Source organism: Neofelis nebulosa, chromosome 4 (assembly GCF_028018385.1).
Source record: "Neofelis nebulosa isolate mNeoNeb1 chromosome 4, mNeoNeb1.pri, whole genome shotgun sequence".
Lineage (NCBI taxonomy): Eukaryota > Metazoa > Chordata > Mammalia > Carnivora > Felidae > Neofelis > Neofelis nebulosa.
The window spans coordinates 161519207-161540606 of record NC_080785.1 but is presented as its reverse complement, the minus strand read 5'-3'; the positions used below and the strand labels follow the sequence as shown (position 1 = coordinate 161540606).

At 60.6% G+C, this 21400-nt stretch overlaps 2 protein-coding genes across 5 annotated transcripts; one reads left to right on the top strand and one right to left on the bottom strand.

Moving 5' to 3' along the window:
• Positions 1 to 53: 53 nt before the first annotated feature.
• Positions 54 to 9688, bottom strand: ODAD3 (outer dynein arm docking complex subunit 3). 3 transcript variants are annotated; one of them, XM_058727936.1, is made up of 13 exons: positions 8879 to 9688; positions 7527 to 7648; positions 7349 to 7426; positions 4558 to 4728; positions 4357 to 4458; positions 4117 to 4242; positions 3839 to 3961; positions 3199 to 3351; positions 2093 to 2253; positions 1854 to 2010; positions 1090 to 1245; positions 578 to 662; positions 54 to 411 (listed from the first exon to the last, which is right to left on the bottom strand). In XM_058727936.1, exons 1-13 carry the CDS (start codon positions 9117 to 9119, stop codon positions 293 to 295), a joined length of 1794 nt encoding a protein of 597 aa, XP_058583919.1. In that variant the 5' UTR covers positions 9120 to 9688; the 3' UTR covers positions 54 to 292. The 3 variants fall into 3 exon arrangements, with proteins under 3 accessions (XP_058583919.1, XP_058583920.1, XP_058583921.1); XM_058727937.1 differs by having other exon boundaries at positions 4558 to 4725; XM_058727938.1 differs by lacking the exon at positions 1090 to 1245.
• Positions 9689 to 9836: 148 nt separating this feature from the next.
• Positions 9837 to 20891, top strand: PRKCSH (protein kinase C substrate 80K-H). 2 transcript variants are annotated; one of them, XM_058727941.1, is made up of 18 exons: positions 9837 to 9939; positions 10296 to 10465; positions 10650 to 10766; positions 11375 to 11470; positions 11564 to 11621; positions 12515 to 12632; positions 14041 to 14170; positions 16716 to 16800; positions 17403 to 17481; positions 18164 to 18250; positions 18576 to 18743; positions 18837 to 18936; positions 19351 to 19420; positions 19663 to 19752; positions 19937 to 20011; positions 20109 to 20208; positions 20293 to 20456; positions 20579 to 20891. In XM_058727941.1, exons 2-17 carry the CDS (start codon positions 10390 to 10392, stop codon positions 20437 to 20439), a joined length of 1596 nt encoding a protein of 531 aa, XP_058583924.1. In that variant the 5' UTR covers positions 9837 to 9939; positions 10296 to 10389; the 3' UTR covers positions 20440 to 20456; positions 20579 to 20891. The 2 variants fall into 2 exon arrangements, with proteins under 2 accessions (XP_058583924.1, XP_058583923.1); XM_058727940.1 differs by having other exon boundaries at positions 18576 to 18764.
• The last annotated feature ends 509 nt before the right edge of the window (positions 20892 to 21400 follow it).

The window sequence follows — 21400 nt, the reverse complement described above, 5'->3', positions numbered from 1 at the left end:
GGCCGGTTTAGTTTGCAGCGGTGCAGGGTCAAGGAGAGGCAAATACCCAGGGGGCTGGTCGGTGACCTTTATTGCGCTATTCCGAGGCCAGCGCGGGCCCGCCTTGGAAGATTTACTGTGGGAACGTCGGGCGGCCCGGCCTCCCTTTCTACTCCGGGCGCCACTGGCCTTCTCCGCTCCCTTGTGCCGGCCGCGTTTAGCCCTCCAAGGGGCCCGAGGGCCTGAGGCTGGACCCAGAACGGTTGGGAGCTCCGCAAGGGCCCGGAAGCACCAGGTGGGTGTGAGCGTGAGCCTAGGACTTCCTCGAACGACTGCGCTTCTTGCTGCGGGATTCAATTAATTTCTGGGAACGGATCTTCATAGCCGCACGGGTCGCCACGTTGCTCTCTTCATCCTCACTCTCCTCTTCATCTGCGGAGGGCAGTGAGGGGATCCGGGTTCCCATTCTTGGCTCAGATTTCTCTTCCCCGATTTTACCGCCCCCCCCCCGCACCTTGGCCCCAGGCCCGGCCTCGGACCACTTTTCGTTGCCCGGCTTGGGCCCCCAGCCCCGCCCCTTTTCCCTGACCGTACTGACCGAAGAACTTGTCCTTGTGACTGCCAAGGGGCAGAGCGATGCGGGTGTTGTACCGGGGCAGCCTTCCCTCCAGGATGGAGTAGAACTGGAGGGAGGGAGGGAGAGGGACAAAAGAGAGTGGGCGGGGTAGAGGCTACAGGGAAGTTCTGTACCCCGCCCCTTCCTCACCCCATTCCAAGATGTACCCTGATTCCACAGGAGACCTCTGCCCACCCTTCCGGTTTAGTTTTACTCGGGCCCGGCCGAATTATGCGTTCCGAGATACCCAACCCCGCCCCTGGTCCCTGGGGTCCCGCCCCTTGATTCTCCCGCACACGCAAGCCCCAGCCATGCCCAGTGGCCTCCCGGTCCCTCTGGAAGGTCTCCCGGCCCCTCAGACCTCACACGTTGCCCCTGAAACTCATTCCCGGCCCATAGGCCTCCTCCCTGGTCTCCCAAGGGGTGTCCCCGGCTCCCTGGTTTTCCGCCCCAGCCCCTGCATCCTCAGCCCCGCCCCCTGGCTGAACCGGCACCTCGCGGTTGGCGAGGTGGCGCAGCATCGCGGCAACGTCCTGGCTCTCGAATTGCGCCTGCAACTTCAGCAGCTTTTCTTCCACGACGCCCAGCAGGGCTGGCAGATAGTCATCTGCCTTGGGATCCAGCACCTTTCTGGCGAACGTGCCGGCGTCCTGAGGCCGGGGGCGGAGCCGAGTCAGCCCGGGGGCGGGGGGGGGGGGGGGAGGGGGGCTTCCCCCCTCCAGAACCAGACTTTTGAAGGTGAGGGACCACCAAACAGGGGTGGTACTATCTCCCCCGTGCGGCGGGACCTCTGTTGTCAAGGGGCCAAGCAGGTGAAGGGAGAGCCTCTGAACTCCAGAGGAAAACAACTGGTGGAGCGAGGGGTTTTAGTGGGAGAAGGGAGTATTAACTCGGGAGAAGCCAGAAGAAATGGGACTCTGCTTCCGGCAGGCTGGGGCTTCCCCTGTCTCAGGCCGCCCAAGCATTGCAGTGGGGTCTCTGGGGGTTGGGGTGCGGAGGCAAGGTGGGACTTTCCGGTGAAGCCGGGACAGGCTCTCTGAAGTCCTGAGCCTCTTGAGAAGCAAGGGGTTTCTCCGCAGGGACAGGGGTTGGGGACTCTGAGCAGTGGGGGAGGTCTCCCCCTGGAGGCAGGCCTCTGACAGCCTGGACAGGGCATAGGGTGGGTCCCCTGGAGTAGGCTCCCCTGAGGAGGGGCGGGAACCCCAGCCTCTTGGGCTGTGGGAGGCTGTGGGCCGAGCTTCCTGCGGGTGAGGCCTACCACGGCGACGCGTTTCATTTTGCCCGCCAGGTGTTCAAGGCCTTCCCTGGTCATCTGCATGGACTGAATTGTGTGTTCCAGCTTATCCTGGGCCTTGGTGCGCCGCTGCTCTTCAGCCTCGAGGCGCTCCTGCAACTCAGCCTGCAGCTTCTGCTCGCTACAGGCGATGGGGAGGTCGCCGCTGGAGCGCCTTGGAGCCCCGGGGCCCCCATTCTCTCCCTTGGGCACCGGGGCCTCACCTCACCAGCGTGGCCTCCCCCGAGTACTTGAGGCCTTCGAACTCTTGCTGCAACCGCTGCTTCTCTTGCTTCAGCGTCAGCAGCCTCTGCTTGTTCTTGCTCTTGAGCGCCTCCAAATGCGTGAAGGTGTCGCCCTGTGCCAGGAACCGCCTCACCACCGCCTGCAGGCCGCCCAGCCCTAGTCAGAGGCAGGGCCCCGGGCAGGCTTGGGTGCACCCCCTCCTCCTTTCCCCTGGGCACGCGGGACAGATGGCCTAAGCTGGTGGCTTCTGCGCAGCGATGCTTCTGGACTCTGTGAGCTAGACTCAGAGCTGCCTGGAGGGTGGGCAGTCCCCAACACACAATTTTTGTGGGGCCCTTGTCTCTATAAGGAATTTGAATCAGGTAAAACCAGCATGTGGTGCAGGGCAGCAGAGAACACAGTTGCTTTCCAAAATCAACCTGCCATCCGTGTTAGGCCTGTGAATCTCGCCCAACCCAGTGAGGAAGCATGGCCAATCTCCGGAGCTATCTGCCCACCAGGTCGATTTCTGGAAAGTTGCCTGGTCACAGTGCCCCAGATGACCCCATAGGTCGGGGTTGCCCTATGGGAGGAGTAGCGAGTGGGAGAGTGTCCAAAGGGGAGAGACTGAACTGGGGTCCAGTGGGACCAGTATCCACCGGCGGGAAACATAGGGTTTAGCAAATTTCAAGGAAAATGCTGCAAAGCATAGGCCCCACGGCAGGGGCCCAGCTTGCCAAGGGTCTGAGAGTGGCACTGGGCAGTCAGTCTACCGTGCCCCGGACCATGTTACAGACACTGGAGACACAGGAGAGACCAAACTCACAGTTCTCACAGAGCTGACAAGCCAAAGAAGTTAGTGCTCGCATGAGAGCAAACAGGAGGGGGAATGGTGGCGAGTGTAGACAGCTCGAGGGGGTTTTGCTGGTGAGGAGGGGCGGTAACTGGAGGAGGAAGGAGTGTCTTTTAAGTAGAGGGCAGGCTTGTGTGCTGAGGAACTGGGCCAGCAGAAAGGGGCGGCTGGGTGTGCTGGCTTCACTGGCCTGGGCTCAGTTCGAGCGTGACTGCAGGGCGGGGAGGGTTGCGGGCAGCGGGCAGCACTCACGTGGGTATCGGCCACGCCGGTGGCGTCCTTGACCTTGCCGAAAAGCATCTCCATCTGGTACATGCTCCAGCGCCGCTTCAGCGTCTCCTCCTTGGCGCGCAGTCTTTCCTGGGTCAGATCTTCGGACTGCAGCAGCACGTGCTCGCGCTGGGTCTGCGCGCAGGTCGAGGTCAGGGCTGGGGCTAGCGCTCAGACAAGGATTTAGGGCCCAGGCCCGAGAGGAGTTTCGGGACAGGGGCCCGGGAGGGGGCGGGGCCAGGAGTGCGGGAAAGGGCGGGCCGGGGACCCGCAGCCTCAGGGGCAGGGCAAAGAGGCGGGGTCAGGAGCGGGGGCGGGGCCTGTGAGGAGGGGGCGGGCTAGCAGGCAGGCTCAGCTTTCGGAGTGGGGGGTATGCAGACGGGGAAGGATGGGGAAGACCCGCGAGTTAGGGGCGGTCCGGAGGTTCTCCAGACGAGGCGATTAGGTGGAGGGAGGGCGAGGTCAGGGATGTGGGAGCGGCGCTGGCATCCAGTGGAGGTGGGGGCGGAGTCAGGACCCGTGTGGCGTAGGGCCGGGTCCAGGGTGTGGGCCAACAGTAAGGGTGTGGCTGGGACCGGGCGGGGCCACGTCGGCCCCGCCCCGCCCCCCTGGACACGCCCACCTTGCGCTCCAAGCGTTGGTTCTGCAGCTTCCTCTCCTCCGCGCGCTTCTTGCACTCGGATATGTGGCGCTCACGCTTCCTGCGCTCTCGGAACACGGACTCCTCCAAACGCTGCAGCTGATACTGGAGAAACGACAGGGGCACAGCAGGACAAGCTGGGACCTCCCAGGGACCCGGGAGGTAGGTGGGAGGGGCTCGAGGACAGCTGGGGTTCCGATTCTGCGCCCCAGGAGACCGTGGCGCCGGGGCAGGATCTCCGGGGCCTGGCAGGCTGGCACCTTGGCCATGTCCCGGGCTTTGGACGCCTCCTGGTCCACCACCTGCAGTTCTTCTAGTTGACGTTTTGTCTTCACCACCTCGGCCTCCATGAATTTCAGCCGGTTTTCCAAGTGAAGGCTCTCCTCCTGGGGGGTGGGGGGGTGGGACAGGCCTGTGACCGCCGTCCCTGGGCAGGCTGGCCCTCCCACTTGCCTCCACCACCCGCCCCCCCCCCCCCCCCCAGACGTCCTGGTCCCTACCTGGAGATGGGCCTTGAGCTGCAGGTATACTCTGGTGATGTGTTCGGCTTCTTCCGCCTTCATCCGGGCCTTCTCCAGGCGGTTCTCCAGGTTCCGCATGGTCTAGAGGGAAGCAAGGATGGGCTGAGTCCCCTCGCCTCTCCAGTTCTCCCCAGGATTCCCCCCCCCCCCGCCCCGCCCCCTGCATCTCAACAGCCTCACCTTGGCCACCTCCGTGTTGCCACTTCGCGCCTCTGCCCGCTCCAGCTCGCGTAGGCTGTACTGCAGACAGAGCTCATCCAGCAACTTCTGCTGCAAACCCACCTGGTGCCGCAGGGCGTCCAGCTGCTTCACCTTCTCTCTCAGCTGGTGCTCCAGGTACTCCAGGGCCTGCTGGGGGGGGGGGGGGGGGCGCCGAGAGCGGGAGCCTGAACCCTCCCACCTAACCCTCCCTCTCTTCTCCCAGATTTTGTTTTGCATCTCCCGGCCTCAGCAGCATCTGACCTGGTTGATCCCCTCTCCCCGCCCATTGTCTTCTTTGGTGGCTGTCAGGACCCCCGCTCCCCAGTTTGCCACACCGGCTGTCTGTCGCTTCTGCATTTCCTTGGCCTTGGGAGAGACAGCCTCGCCTCTGTTCACACCCACCCCCTCGACGATCCTATCCAGTCTCAGGGTTTTATTTATTTATTTATTTATTTATTTATTTATTTTTTTAGCGTTTATTTATTTTTGAGACAGAGAGAGACAGAGCATGAACGGGGGAGGGGCAGAGAGAGAGGGAGACACAGAATTGGAAACAGGCTCCAGGCTCTGAGCCATCAGCCCAGAGCCTGACGCGGGGCTCGAACTCACGGACCGCGAGAACGTGACCTGAGCTGAAGTCGGACGCTTAACCGACTGAGCCACCCAGGCGCCCCACAGGGTTTTATTTTTTATTTTAGAGACAGAGAGGGCGAGCTTGGCTGGGGGGGGGGGGGGGGGGAGAGAGAGAGAGAGAGAGAGAGAGAGAGAGAGAGAGAGAGAGAGAGAAACTTAAGTAGACTCCATGCTCAGCATGGAACCCGATGCGGGGATCAACACCACGACCCTGAAATCACAACCTGAGCTGAAATCAAGACTCAGTCGCTCAACTGACTGACTGAAGACTCTCTCCCTCCTCCCCCGCTGTACAGGCTCATATGCCCATATTTATACTGCCTTCCAGGCATCTCCACCGGCATCTCAAAACCATCATGACCAAAATCGAGTACATCATTTCCCTCCAAATCTGCCCTTCTTGAATCTTCTCCCTTTCGGCTCATGGTAGCTTCATCCTTCCAGCGGCTCAGGTCCAAAAGCTTGATGTCATCCTGTTCTTTTCTTCCATCCCACCTACGTCCAGCTTGTTAGCAATGCTTTGTTTTGTTTCAAAGGTTTTCCCAGAGATCTCTCTTTCTCCCTATTTCCACCACTTTTGTCTCAGGGCAGCCAACACTGTCTTTACCTGGATGACCTCCATCCGGCTTCCACTCCTGCATCCCCACAGCCCATTTTCCTCTTCTCTGATTCTTCATAAAACCTGCACCCTTCATCCTGGCCAGCAAAGCCTCCTGCAGGGTTCAGCCCCTGCTGACTCTCTTTTAAAAGTTTCTTTATTGAGAGAGAGAGAGAGAGAGAGAACGAGTGGGGGAGGGCAGGGAGAGAGAGAGAGAGAGAGAGAGAGAGAGAGAGGGAAAGAATCCTAGGCAGGCTCCGTGCTGACAGATGTGGGGCTCGACCCCCTGAACCATGAGATCAGGACCTGAGCCGCAATCAAGAGTTGGACGCTCAACCGACTGAGCCACCCAGGCACCCCCCTGCTGACTCTCTTGACCTCATCTCCTACAGAGCCCCACTCCCTCCTTCCCATGCAGCCACACTAGCTGCCTTGTTTCGACCTCAGGGACTTTGTGCTTACTGTTCCCTCTGCCTGGAGCATTTTCCCCACATCATTCCCTGCCTGTCTCACTCTCTGGTCAAATATCACCTTCTTAGAGAGAGGGAGCTTTGCTGACTCCCACCCCCCAATCTAAAGTGCAAACCCCTGGCCCTATCCATCTCTAATAAGCCACTCTGTTTTGTTTTATTCATTTCTCTTGTCACTACTGGAAGTTATTTTGTTTCTTTCTTTCTTTTCTTTCTTTCTTTCTTTCTTTCTTTCTTTCTTTCTTTCTTTCTTTCTTCTTTCTTCCTTCCTTCCTTCCTTCTTCCTTCCTTCCTTTCTTCTTTCTTTCTTTCTTCCTTCCTTCCTTCCTTCCTTCCTTTCTTCTTCCTTCCTTTCTTTCTTCTTTCTTTCTTCCTTCTTTCCTTCCTTCCTTCCTTTCTTCTTTCTTCCTTCCTTCCTTCCTTTCTTCTTCCTTCCTTTCTTTCTTTCTTCTTTCTTTCTTCCTTCTTTCCTTCCTTCCTTCCTTCCTTTCTCCTTCCTTCCTTCCTTCCTTCCTTCCTTCCTTCCTTCCTTCCTTTCTCCTTCCTTCCTTCCTTTCTTCTTCCTTCCTTCCTTCCTTCCTTTCTTCTTTCTTTCTTCCTTCCTTCCTTCCTTCCTTCCTTCCTTCCTTCCTTCCTTCTTCCTTCCTTCCTTTCTTCTTCCTCCCTTCCTTCCTTCCTTCCTTTCTCCTTCCTTCCTTCCTTCCTTCCTTCCTTCCTTCCTTCCTTCCTTCCTTCTTCCTTCCTTCCTTCCTTTCTTCTTTCTTTCTTCCTTCTTTCCTTCCTTCCTTCCTTCCTTCCTTCCTTCCTTCCTTCCTTCCCCACTACGATATGAAGTTTTGGGGAGTGGAAGTTTGGTCTGTTTTTTTTTTTGACTGCATAGTCCCCAGTACCTAAAACCATGCCTAGCACATGGTCGGTATGGGATAAAGATTAATTGAGCCAATAACTAAAGGCCAGCCGGTGTGGAGAAAGGATAGAAGAGGGTGAGACGGGAGGCAGGGAGTCCAGCGGGGAGGGGACACGAGCTGGAAATGAGGGCAGATGGTCTGTGGAGTGGGGTGGGACAAACCTGGCCTGTCCTGTTCTTCAGGTATGGCTTCTCTGACTTCCACTCCCGAATCAATGCCTGGACCATTTTCTCATCTCCCTGCAAGAAGGGGAGCTCAGTCACCACACACCCAGCCCACCTGCCCCTCGGGGTGCCGCCCTGCCTCTTGGAACCCTCTCGTCCACTTCGGCAGCCTCACCTGGAGCAGGTCCGCCAAATGCAGGTGCAGCGTCCTGGTCTCCTCGTGGAGCTGGGCGATGGTCTTCTGATTTTTCTTGATGGTCCACTGGGTGCTCTCATAAAAGGCCTTCCGGTCACCCTCTGAGTCATGTGAGGTACACAGTCGGTGTCACAGGGGGTGGAGGGCTTCCCAGAGGGAAGCCCTTCCTCTTCTTATCGACTTAATATTGTAACTAGACTTCAGTTGGAGCTCTTATTCTATGTTGGATGCCGGACAAAGAACTTACCGGGTATCAAATACCGTATGTCGATAGGTATGTATTCATATCCATATCATACCCATTTTAAAAAAGTTTTTATTTACTTAGAGAAAGAAAGAGAGGGAGAATGAGCGGGGCGGGGGGCAGAGAGAGAGGGGGAGAGAGAGAATCCCAGGCAGGCCCTGAACTGTCAGCACGGAGCCCGAAGCCGAACGGTGAGATCATGACCTGAGCTGAAACCGTGTGTCATGTGCCTGACTGACTGAGCCACCCAGGTGCCCCCATATCATACCCATTTACAGATGAGAAGAATGAGGCTCAGGCTTATTAGATTGTTCAAGGTTACAGAAAGTCGGATTCCAGAGCCCATTCCTTCAACTACTGTGCAAGATAACCTTCTAATAATAACAAAACGATAATGCTAATGGTGTATGTCAGGATTCTCCGACCTTGGCACGACTGACATTTGGGGTGGGTAATTACTTGTTTTGAGCTGTCCCATGAACTGTCAGGTTTGGGCAGTATCCCTAGCCTCTACCCACTAAATGCCAGTAGCACCCCCCTCCCAACAATGTGACAACCAAAAATGTCCCCAGACATTGCCAAATGTCCATTTGGGAGCAAAATAGCCCTCTTCCATTGAAAAACATTGGTTTACACTTTAGAGTGCTTTACTAATGTGCCAGGCACTGTCCTAAGCACGTTATACATTTCAACTATCTGGGGTGCTGTACTCTCACTATCCCCATTTTACTAACAGAGAAACTGAGACCTATTAGGTTACTCACAGTCCCCCAAGATCAAACAGCATGCGCAGAGCCTAGATTTGAACCCAGAAAATCTGGCTCTAGAATCTATGTTCTTCACCACCCCGTGCGTGATGGGAGTTGAAATTACCCCAAAGTATGAACCACAGTCCAGCTGGTTCTGGGCCCAGGGAAGATTTTATAAGAGGGATGAGGAAAACCACGAACGAGTACGGATTTTTGCCTCCAGAAGCTGGTCACCTGGATGAATGGCGGGGAAAGGCCCTTGTCACACCGTGCCTGGTCGAAGGGCTGGGTGGACACTGTTGACTCCTGATTCTTGGTGCCCTTTCGAGCCATCTTACCTAACACTTGTATTTTCTTTTGTAACTCTGCCACCTGCGCGTTCACAGTGGACGTCCCCCGGCCGGTGTAGAGGGGTCCCGCCTTGGAATGGAGTGGGAGCCAGGCGTGGGCAGCGCCCTTGCCTTGGGGGTGGCGGTGCTTGGCCCGAGTCGGACTGCTCTTGACTTTGGAAGAGGTCGAAGCCTGGTCCTGAGCATGCAGGACGTTGGTTGACACACCCCAGCACAGGGGAGACGTCATGACTAGGTTGGGGCCTAGAGCCCCTGGAGATTTTAAGGTGGCAACCAGCAATCGCCCCTGTCTGAGATCCGTCGTCGACGCGGGTTCCTCAGGCTCAGGGAGAATGCACTTTCTGACTGCTTGGCGCGGCCTCGCAGCATCTCCCGGTTGCTAGGTAACCTCCGTCCCCTCCTCCTTCCAGCGCTCCCATGGAAACCGCCCGCGTTCCATACCACCACTCTCATTGGCTAGCGCTGCACAGAGGGGCGGCCCAATAGGGGGCTGGCAAAGCCGCGCCTCAGGATATTGGGGGGAGGGTACTTTGGGGTCACGTGCTTGCTTTTTTTTTTTTTTTTAAGATTTGATTTGATTTTTAAGTAACCTGTATACCCAACGTGGGGCTCGTACCCACAGCTCTGATAGCAAGAGTCGCAAGCTCCACAGACCGAGCCAGCCAAGTGTCCCCATGTTTTTGTTTTTTTCAATCCCCCTGTCCACCACTCCGCGGACATTGGAGAGCATTTTTCAGGAACCTTCTTTTCCGGCTGCAGAATCTGCCACTCCCAAGATGGAGGCATCTTGTGCCGCCATTAAGCGGGAATCGTCAGAACGATCCCCTCTAAGACTTCAGAGTCCTATTCAAGATGGCCGCCTGTGTTCCAGCCCATCCCCTCCTCCACTTGCCACTCCCAACATGGCACCCTCGAGTGGCCGTTCCGAGCCGCGCGGCCTGATGTCGGAAGTGACGAGTCCTACACATTTCCGCTTTCTTTTTTCGGGAGGAACAGTTGGCTGCAGAGCCGGGGGGCGCGGTGGATATTGACCTTTGCCCCGGCCTCGTGTAGGTGGTGAACTAGCGCGGGGGGGGGGCTCACCCCAATTTCTTACTGGGGGCAGCCGGAGGGTGTGCGTCGGTAGAGAGGGAGATTGTTAACCCCTTCGGCCTACTGGCGGGAATTGGAGAGCTCACCACCCCCTCCAACAGTGAGCGGAGGTTCTGAGCCTCCCACTACTGATAAAAGCAAAGTGAGACTCCCTCTGCCTCAGATTGGGGAGCCCTCACCCCCCTATCGGAAGCACATTGAGCCCCCATTGCCCGGAAGCGATGGAGGAATCCAATTGGCTGGAGGAAGAGGTAACTTCCTCTGGCTGGAAGTAGCCCTCTCCCACTGACCTGCCGTCCCTTTCTTGTCGCAGCGTGGGGAAACAGCACATCTCCCCGCAGCCGGCTTCCTCCCCCCCCCCGCCCCGCCCCGCCGAACCAGTTTCCGGCCTGCGAGCTTCCGGCGAGATGTTACTGTTGCTGTTGCTGCTGCCCCTGTGCTGGGCCGTGGAAGTCAAGCGACCCCGGGGCGTCTCCCTCACCAGTGAGTCAGCCGCTGGAGGTGGCAGTAGGGTGTGGGAGGGCCCGACTTGAGCCTTCTGCCTCAGTTTCCTGGCCTCAGGGTAGGGAAGGTGGCAATGCTCAGTTGCCGGGTGGGGGGCAGAGGTGCCATTCGACCGAGAGGGCTTCTTCTGGCCCTGGGCTGAGCCCCTTACCCCCGTCCCCAGACCATCACTTCTACGACGAGTCCAAGCCTTTCACTTGCCTGGATGGCTCTGCCACCATCCCTTTTGATCAGGTCAACGATGACTACTGTGACTGCAGGGATGGCTCAGATGAGCCAGGTGAGTTTTTTTTTTTTTTTTTACTTCGTTCATTCGTTCATTCATTCATTCATTCATTCGCTCCTGTGTTGTTTGAGTGCCTGGGAAATACCAGGCCATGTGGTGGTGACCAAGATAGACCCAGCCCTGCCCTCACGTGGCTCCCTGTTGAGTGGGGGAAAGCAGGCACTTAGAAGCAGGTGGTTTGTGGTTTGGCAAGGAGGGCCACCGCCCCCGTGGGAGCCCAGAGAGGCCCCCACCCAGCCCGAGGGTCAGAAAGTGAGGCCTCAACTGAATCCCCAAGTGTGCGGACAGTGGAGGTGCCAATATTCGGGGATGGGAGAGCAGGTGGGGTCCAGGGGCGGACAAAGAAATGGAGGCAAGGGACGGCGGTAGGCCTGGCCCTGTTCAGAGCGCCCCGCACGGAGAGGCGGGAGGGGGCGGGGGGGGGGGTTATTTCAGGCCCTGAGTGTGGGGCTGCCCTTCCTTCCCTTCCTCGGCATCGGTCACGCTCTCCCGTTTCACGTGCTGTCCACGTGCACGTGGGTCGGGGGGCGGGGGTCTGCCTGCGGGTGGATGCGGCATGCTGGCCCTGAGCACGGCCCGAAAACTCTCCCTTCCTCCCGCAGGCACCGCCGCCTGCCCCAATGGCAGTTTCCACTGCACCAACACTGGCTACAAGCCTCTGTACATCTCCTCCCGATGGGTCAACGATGGAGTTTGCGGTGAGTGAGATCACCCCCCGGGAGTTGGGGGGGGGGGAGGGAGGAAGGAGGAGCCGCCGCCAGGTCCGATTGAGTCCCCGCTTCTGCTCTCAGACTGCTGTGACGGTACAGATGAATACAACAGCGGGATCGTCTGTGAGAATACGTGCAAGTACGTGGGTGGCGCCCCCTGCTGCCTGGACCTGGCCTTACCCCCCGGCCAGGGAACCAAGCCCCTCTCTTTCCTGCTTTCGCGTATCTGTACCACGCGTCTCGTGAACGAACGCTACATTGCCACATGACCTCGGGCCCAGAAGCAGGTGCAGTTGTTTCCCTGTTCAACAGATGAGGAGAGTCCAGTGTAGAATGAAAAAAGTGACCTCCCCGGGTGTTCCTGTAGCTGGGAGATTTCCGAGCCAGGACTCGAACCCAGGCTCGGTCCAGTGCGGGACTCCGATCTTTCAATTGCTGCACTCTTGCGGCAGGACCTGAAACCTGAAATGCCCACAGGCAGGTGGCCTAAACCGCAGAAGCCAGCTGAGTATGAGGCCGTAGGGAGTGGCAGGCGTTATGGCTTCTAAAGGGACAGTTGCCCCTTGACTCCTGTCAGTTGAGGGCAGATGGCCAAGCTACATTCGTTTTTCGGAGAAGCTGGAAGTCCCAGTACTTCTGTAAACTCACCTGATGGACGATCTTTTAAGTACGGGCTGAGTCAGGTGCAACACAGTTAGCGATCTTTTTGTCTGGGAATCTGTGATTTCAGTGCTTTTCTTTCTCTTTTGGGAGCCGACTTCTAGCCCCACAGCCCAGCATTCCCCAGCCCCTTCCCTAGATCCCTAGAGTGGCTGAGGCTCTGACCACTGTGTTCCCTCCCAAGGACAGGGGTAATGGGCTCTGAAGCCAAGAGAGCCTGGGAAAGCGGGGGAGGAGGGTTTGCCTTTTATGTTCCCAATGGAGAGGGGGGCCAGGGAGCAGCAGATAGGGGGCTGGGCCCTTTTGGAAGAGGCAGACCTGGTGAGCCCCAAGGGCGTCCTTAGTGGTGCCTGTGTGTCCCCTGCCCCGCAGAGAGAAGGGCCGTAAGGAGAGAGAGACTCTACAGCAGATGGCAGAGGTCACCCGAGAGGGGTTCCGCTTGAAGAAGATTCTTATTGAAGACTGGAAGAAGGCTCGGGAGGAGAAGCAGGTGAGGGACCCCTTGGGGCCGACCCAGGACCATCTGGGCCCTGAGGCCTGGAGCCATGGGCTGGCGAGGCTGGGTTGGATTGACTCCCGCCCCTGACTGGCGGAGTCCCGGGGCCAGTGACCGTCTGTCCGCTGGGTGTTTAGCCATCGGTGAAGCCATTCCCAAGTGCTGGTCAGTACAGGTGTCCACCAGGGCCTCGGGCGGCAGGCTGACGTGGGCCCAGAGGAGCGCCCCTCCTGCTTTTTAGAACAGGAGCGACGCCTCTCTGCATCCTGGTTCCGTGGTACCATCATCTGTAAGATGAGGCCGGTGACCATGTGACCTCCCGGTTCTGGGGGAGGACTCAGGACATTGTCCGAGCAGCCGGGTTGGTTCAATAGGGTGAGTGCCGCGGGGACTGGAGGAAACTGTGTCCCCGGGCATGTGTCTCTTCCTACCCTGCCTGCCACCCCCTTGGCTGTTAGATGGGTCAGAATCCTCCCCCTGCTCCCGGACGCCTGCCAGACCGCACAAGGGCTTCAGCTGTATTTTGCTGCCCAGGGAAGGTTCCAGGTCTTTCTCACCTCCGTGCCCTGGCCAGTGAGGTCCCTCCCGAGTTTGGGGTGGGGAGGGCAGCGGAGTCCCTTCTGAGTTCAGGGGCGAGTGGGGGCGCCATGCAGTGAGGTTGGCTCCAAGTGACCTTTGCCCTCCTGGGGCAGTAGGAGGATCCTGGAAGCAGGCCCGGCTGAGGTGTTGGCCGAGGTCTGAGGAGGAAAATGATCCCGTGGGGGCTTGGGCTAAGACCCTTCAGCTTGGGGCCCCATCCACGCAGCACACCCGTTCCTTCTCAGAATGTCCACAGAGGCCCAGGATGTGCCGTGTCCTGGGCATGAGATTGGAAGCAGACCTGGAACTCCCTCAAGGGCAGGTCGTCCAAGAAAAAGGGACATTTGGGGCTATGAGGCATAGAGGAGACTCGTGCCCGACTCGTCTCCCTCCTCCCCCCCGTTGTGGGGGCAGGAAGCAGGGAAGGCCCCTGGAGGAGGAGGAGGAGGAGGCCTCTATCTAAAGTGAAGTCCATAGGGTCATACGGAGTTGGCCACGCAGAGCGCTCTGGACGGAGGGAAAGCACGTGTGAAGGATTGGAGGCAGAGAGCATTTGGGGCCGTCTAACTGTTGTTGGGGTGGCCGTGGGCAGATGCCGCAGAGGTGGGCCCGGTGATACGGGACCTCGGGGGCTACGTTGGGGTGTTCGGGTCTCTCTCCGGCGAGCCGTGGGGAGCCACACGAAGGGGGAGATCCAGGGAGGTGTGTGTGGGGGCCAGGTCGCCTGTGACCGCCGTGTGGTGTGGCGGTAGGGGGGCGGCGCTCGGGAGGAGGAAGGCAGCACGCGAGGAGAGGTGGAGCGTCGTGTCTTTGGCCCGCGCAGGAGAAGCTCGCCGAGCTGCAGGCCGGAAAGAAGTCCCTGGAGGACGAGGTGGAGGTGCTGCGAATGGCGAAGGAGGAGGCTGAGAAGCCAGAGAAGGAGGCCAAGGACCGGCACCAGAAGCGGTGGGAAGGTGCGTCATGGGGTGGCCCCGGCTGGCCCGTGTCTCCTGCCCGGGAAGAGCCGGGGCCCGGGAGACTGTTGCTCGTTATCGTTATCTGCTGTTTCTTGCGTCTACCAGCCTTTTTTTTTTTTTTTTCATTTATTTATTTTGAGAGAGAGAGCGCGCGCCCGCGCATACGTGAGCAGGGGAGGGGCAGAGAGGGAGAGAGAGAATCCCAAGCAGCTCCGTGCTGTCAGCGCAGAGCCCGATGCGGGGCTCAGCCCCACAAACCTGACCTGAGCCGGGATCGAGAGTCAGGTGCTCAACCAGCCGAGCCACGCAGGCGCCCCGTGCGTCTACCGACTTTTGATCGTGGTGCCTCTGCTCCCCACGCACCTCGTTGTCTTTGCCTATCAGTCACCGGATTTGAAACTCGTTTGTAGGGATCATTTGCAGCTCAGCAGAAGTGATTGTGTTCTGGGAGGAGAGGTTTTTCTTTCTACCAGCCACGTGGGAACACTACCTTTGGTGTGGGGGGAGGGGGTCTCCCGAGTCCAGATCGAAGGCTGGAGATCCCTCTCGGGCAGGGTGAGCCGAGGTGTGAGCACAGGCTAGGTGATTTCTGGTCCAGTCTCCTTAAGGGGATGGCCCTGAGGGGTCACAGCTTAGTTACCCCTTAATGGGGCGGGGGCGGCTCTCCTCCCCACCTGGGGCTTTGATTTCGCTCTCCCTGTGTCCCATGTTCTCATCCAGACAGACATCCCCATTTGCCAGGAGCTTCGTGCTCTTTTCCCTTCCTGAGTTGTTCTTCGTCCCGGCAATCTATGTCACCTTGGTTGCTTGGAGGTGGTTTTTTATGCTTTGTCCAGCACTTTCTCGCCTGTGGCGGGTTGTGCTGCCATTATGGGAAGTCAGAAGCCTTGGCCCCGGTTCTCACAGTCTGTCTGTCCAGTGGGGGTCACGCTGTGGCAGCAGATAGTGGGGGTGGGGGGGGACAGGAGGCCACACCGGACCAGTTGAAGGGCATAGCATTGCTGGAAGGACTTGGAAGCGTGGCCCTAGCTGCTCATAGGGCTGGTAACCAGGAGTCGGGCAGCCTGACTCTGAGTCCACACTGATGGTTCCCATCTCCCCGACTGCATTCTCTGTCCGTCTGTCTGCCCTGGCTGCTCATAGTCAGTAATCCGGGAGTTCCGCCAGCCAGCATGGGTGGAGTGGCTGCTACGTGCCAGGCACACCGCAGGTGCCAGTAAGTTCAGCACCGAACAAGATGGAGAAAGCTGCTGCCTGCTGAGGGGAGGAGTGAGCCAGGCAGGGGGCACAGGTGCAAAGGTCCTGAGGCAGCATCGTGTCTGGTTTCTAAGGAGCAGCAAGGAGGCCCTGTGGCTGAAGGGAATGAATGAGAGTGTGGAAGGAGACCAGGGCAGGGCCTTGGGGACCATGGAGAGGGCTTTTACCCCAAGTGAGGTGGGAGCCATAGAGCATTCAGAGCAGCGGAGGAACAGAAGCCAGGAAACCAGGGAGGAGCTGATCGCGTTGGTGCAGGCGAGCGAAGAGGGGCTGGACCGGAGTGGGGGGCGCGGGGGTGGAGAGAAGTGGGCAGGTTCTGGATACGACCTGAAGGCAGACTGGAGCTGTTGTGCCCCGCCTGGGGCAGGTGAACAGGGAGGCCTCCCGTCCAGAATCCTCGTGGCGTCTGCGGACTCCCTTTTTCCTCCCCTCAGCACAGGCTGTTTCTGCCCCCAGCCCCTGGCTTCCCCCATCCGCTGCTCTTTGGAGACCCTGGGCTTTGTTATCTCCCCTCTTTCCTGGGCAGTCTCCAGCTAGAAGCACGCTCAGGCTCTGTTGGTCAAATGGCTGTCCCCAAGCCCTGCTTTCCTCTCCCTGCTGTGATGTCGGGGAGTCTCTTCCCCGCAATCTGATGGAAGCTGACCTTGCTGCACCTTTGTGCGTTTCTGCCCCTGGCTCTGCCCTTTGCCGGCCCGGTAACCGTGGGCAGGTCCCTTCGTCCAGCCTCATGTGTGAGAGGGACACAGTGCCAGCCTGGTCTGCTGGGACACTGCGGGGTCTCCGGGGGGGGGACCCACAGCGTGGCAGAGGAGACGCCGCTTGCCTGGCTAGAGAGGGCTGAGTTGAGGCCTGGTATACAGTATGAGCTTAGTAATTGCAGCTGCGTTGTGGCCTCTCTCCCTCCCCCCGGCCTACGTGGGGGTGAGGCCTGCAGGGGAGGCGCTGTCGGAGCAGAGGCACAGCTGTGGCCCCTTGTCCAGCGTCCGTCCACCGGCTGCAGCCCAGTTCCTGCTCTGGTGGGGCTGGCTTTCCCTTTTCCTGGGACACTCCCTGCCACCCCCCCCCCACCCCCATAAGCCTTCCTGGCTTGGCCACACCCCACCCCGGAGCCCAGCTGCAGCCCAGTGGGCCTGGTGGGGTGCGCCGGCTGCTTCTCGAGGGGGCCTCCCGGACACGGGAAGCCTATGCCTGGTCTCCCCCCTGCCCTTGTGCGGTCTGCCAGCCCCTTCTTGTCGGGGCAGGGCAGGTCTCGGGGTGGCGAGTGACAGAGCTGGTCCCTCCACAGAGCAGCAGGCTGCTTCCAAGGCCCAGCGGGAACAGGAGCTGGCAGCCAGTGCCTTCCAGGAGCTGGACGACAATATGGATGGGTTGTGAGTCTGCCTGGCCTGTCCCGGATCCAGGGCTCCCTCTTCCCACCTACCCCTACCCCGCGCCCCAGCCCCACCTCCCCTTCGAGTCCTCAGCTAGTCCCAGATTATTTCTGAACGAGCCTCTGCTTGCTCAGGTATAAAGTGGGTCCAGGAAAACCTTGAGGGTAGGAGGTGAAGGAAACTACCCCCTCGAGGAGCCAGGCGAGGTGACTGGGGGTCCCATTACTTTTCCCAAGTCTATTCTGTGGCCTGGGACTCTGACGAAAGCCAGACCCCTTCCAGTCCCACTGTGCCCCTGAACTTGCTGGCTGGCCCCAGGCTAACGGCTGAGTGGAGAGTGGGCTGCTGGGAAGAGGGAGTCTGTCTCTCCTGGGAGCCCCTGGAGGGTTGTGGGGTCCTCAGGATGGGGTAGGAGATGGGGGACTGGGCCCCACTCTGACCCCAAGGCCAGAGCTCACCCTCTCCCACCTTGTGCTGCCCTCCCCACCTTTGAGGTCCTAAAACAAGTTCTGGGGAGGGGTCCTGGTTGGGGGGTTAGCAGGTAGCTGGCCCGGAGCCAGTGGGCCTCACCCCTCCGTTGGCCTCTGCCCTCACCCCTGCAGGGTCTCAGTCGCTGAGCTCCAGACCCATCCAGAGCTGGACACGGATGGTGATGGGGCCCTGTCCGAAGGGGAGGCTCAGGTATCTCTTCCTCCTCCTTGTCCTGGGACTTCCGGAGGGCATTGCCCTAGGGTGACCTCAGGGCTGGGAGGCGGGGGGAAGGGGGGGGACAGGCTGGCTAAGGATTGTCCCCAGGGCCCCACCTGACCTTGCCTGCATGAGGCAAGAGGGTAGCGGCCCTGCTTTCCTCCCTGTCCTTTGGGACCTGGTGGCACCACACGGGGGCCACGGGGGCATCTGGTTAGGAAAGAGCCCCATGGTGCTCCCCCAAGTGTGTGTATGCACTCTGCCCCCCTAGCATGCGGGTCATGGCTCCCTGGCCTAGCCGGGTCTGGATCCCTGTTGCTGGGTCCTTCCCTGCCTTGCCTGGGCCTCTGCCTCTCCCTGAGGGTCCAGCGGCCTCGGGCACTTGTGTTCTGTAGCCCCCTCTCCCTCTCTGTCCCTCGGTTTCTCTCCCTGGCCTCTCCGGCCCTCACCCCCACCTGCCCCCCTCCTCTGGGTCCCCTCCTCTTTCCCTCGGGCCGGTGCTGCCCCCTTCAGCCTGTTCCACTACAGCCGGCCCGGCCTGGCCCTGGCCTGGCCATGGGTGGTCAGGGCCCATCCGTGCCTGGCACCGTGGCCTGAGGCCCCCCTCGAGAGTGCCTGGGGCACAGGGGGGCACGCGGAAGCCCTGACGTTGACAACACCCCCGACACGCACACAGGCCCTTCTTGGGGGAGACATTCAAAGTGACCCTGCTGCCTTCTATGACCGCGTCTGGGCTGCCGTCAGGGACAAGTACCGGCCTGAGGTCAGTGGGGGTAGGAGAGGGGATGCGGCACCCCCTCCCTGCCCAGTCTCCCCCCCGCTCCACCCCCCCCCCCCCCCGACCAGTGCCTCACAAAGGAACTGCCTCTGGGTCTGGCGCAGGGCCACCCTGGCCAGCTGGGTGACCCAAGCACCCTCCGTGGAGGCCCCCCCACACACAGCTAATCTGTCCCTCCCTCCAGGCCCCTTGGGAGGGGTGGAGTCACCGAGGCCGCCCATTGGGTGATGGTGTGAGCTGGGACCTGAGCCCCCGGGAAGTAGGGGGTGGACGGCCGTGTCCGTGGCACGACTACCCGCACCCCCACCAGGCGCTGCCCACCAGCCCCCCGCCCGCACCTTCGGAGCCTGACCTGACAGAGCCCAAGGAGGAGCGGCCTCCGGTGCCCTCACCACCCATGGAAGAGGAGGAAGAGGAGGAGGAGGAAGAAGAGACAGAGGAGGAAGAAGAGGACGAAGAGGAGGAAGAAGATTCCCAGGTGCAGGGGGAGCAGCCCAAGGTGTGTGTTTGGGGGAGAAGGGGGGTGACTGGGCGGGGGCCGGGTCACTCGCTGACTCTGCCCCTCCCCCAGGAGGCCCCGCCCCCACTGGTGCCCCCGCAGCCTGCAGCCAGCCCCCCCGAAGAGGACAAAATGCCACCCTACGACGAGCAGACGCAGGCCTTCATTGATGGTGAGGACTGGGCAGGGGAGGGAGGGGACCGTGTCCAAACCTGTGCCCCCACGACCTGTACCTGCAGGGGCCCGTGAAGCTGGCCTCACTTGGTTCCCAAGGTGGGCTCGCATTGGCCCTGAGCAAGCCTGGCGGGGGGGGGCGGGGGGGGGGTTGGGCCATCGCCACCCCTGTCAGCCCCAGGGGCCCTCTCCTGCCTCTCCGGGCTGCGGCTTGTTTGTGTCGTCCGACGGGTGAGGAGCCGGCTAGGCCCCGAGAGTGCTGGCCCCGCTCCCTCAGGGGTTGAGAGCCTGGGCAGCGGGGTGGGGTCTGCTGGCAGGAGCGGGTGTATCTGCGGCCCCCCCCCCTCCCTCTTCTTCCCGGATGGGGCCTGGGGCACCTCTGACGTCCCCCCACACTGCCCATCCCCTCCAGCCGCCCAGGAGGCCCGCAACAAGTTTGAGGACGCCGAGCGGTCCTTGAGGGACATGCAGGAGTCCATCAGGTAAGGGGGGCGGGGTCTGGCTACAGCAGGGCCGGGTTTCCAAGGCCGCCGAGCTCCCCAGAGGAGGTGTAATGGGAAGTTGCCCAGGCAACCTCTGCTGAGTAGTGGCTCCTGCAGGGAGGGTCCCCAGACGGTCCAGCCCCCGAGTGGCAGCGGGCTGCCGGAGTGGGCCTTCCCGTGCTGTCCTGAATGAGGCTGTGGCGCACCCGGCTGCCCCTTACCTGCTTGGCCTCCCCTTCCAGGAACTTGGAGCAGGAGATTTCCTTTGACTTTGGCCCCAACGGAGAGTTCGCCTACCTGTACAGCCAGTGCTACGAGCTCACCACCAATGAGTGCGCCCCCCCGCCCCCCCCCCAGGCCAGCGGGGTGGGAGGCGGGGCCTGGGCCAGGACCCAGGGGAGTGGGGGGCGGGGGGGCTGCCTTAAGGGCGGTCAGTGGAGTTTGGGGCGTCCGTGTGGGCACGTTGGGGAGGCCGGGGCCCTGTGTCCCCTGCCCACCACCCCCTTCCTGTGACAGGTATGTCTACCGGCTCTGCCCCTTCAAGCTCGTCTCACAGAAACCCAAACTCGGCGGCTCCCCCACCAGCCTCGGGTGAGTGGGCTCAGACTGGGCTCCCTCTCCCCGGCCCCCGCCCTCCCCCCCCCCCCCCCCCCCCCCCCCGCACTGAGCCCGCCCTGCTCTCCCACAGCACCTGGGGCTCATGGGCTGGCCCCGACCACGACAAGTTCAGCGCCATGAAGTACGAGCAGGGGACGGGCTGCTGGCAGGGCCCCAACCGCTCCACCACTGTGAGTGCCCGAGGGGCTTTGGGGGGGTGCCGCGGGGGCCCTATCCCGTCCGATCCCACCCGAGCCCCTTCCCGCCTGCCCCAGGTGCGCCTGCTGTGTGGCAAGGAGACGGTGGTGACCAGCACCACGGAGCCCAGTCGCTGCGAGTACCTCATGGAGCTGATGACGCCGGCCGCCTGCCCAGAGCCACCGCCCGAACAGCCCACCGAAGGCGACCACGACGAGCTCTAGCCCTCCTGGGCGCGGAGGTGCGCAGGGAGCGGGGGCGCGGCCGGGCACCAGGAACACAGACCCGGGCGGCTGCCGCTTCTCTCCCCGCCCTCCAGCCCTCCAGCCCCCTCTCTCTCACTCGATCTCTCTCTGGTTCCAGAACCTCAAGGCATGGAAATAGCCCCAGCGGCGCCGCCCACCCGCCTGCTCCTCAGTCACGGACCAGGGCCCGCCCTTCCGGTCTCCTGGTCCTCACGGTGGGGCCAGAAACCGCCGGAGCTTTGTGCCCTGCTCTCGGGGGGCGGGCAGGGCACGGCCACGTTCCCAGGCCCCGGCGGCCTCCAGGGGTGGAGTAGAGGAGTTCGCCCTCCGTGGGTGCCCCCCCTACCCTGCCCAGGGTGTCTGCCTCCCTCCTCGTGGGGACGAGTGGCTTGACCTGTGACCTCAAAACAATAAACGTGATCCCCCAACCAGGCCGCGTCTGTCTTGCTTTGCCCCGGTCTGGAACGGACCCCTGGGACGGGCAGAGGGCGGAAGGCAGGGCCGGCTCTGCAGTTAGGGTCTCACCAGCCCCCGATTCGTATCTGAGATGCCCCATCTCTGCGATGGCAGCGAAGCCCAGCACCACAGGACAGACGGACCCTGGGCCACGCCCATCTGGGTTTCTGCCTGCGCCAGTTTCCCACCCACACCACCCGAGTCACGTGTGTCCTGGGGAGGCCCAGGGGCTCCAGATGAGAGCTGGGCCCAGAGAGGGACGGTAGCCTAGGAATGGCCACGTAGTCAGGGCACACGCTCCTAACGCTCCCCTCCCACCCACCCGCACACAGATGAGCCGGGGCCGTAAGATTCTGAACTTTTATTTTCTGGCATGAAAAGTACAAATAATTAAACAATTCCATGTAAAAGTCTGTTACCGCGGCCAGGCCTGTAATCCCGGTAATAAATAGTCTAAACGCAACGCAAAGTGTTCTTGTTGGGT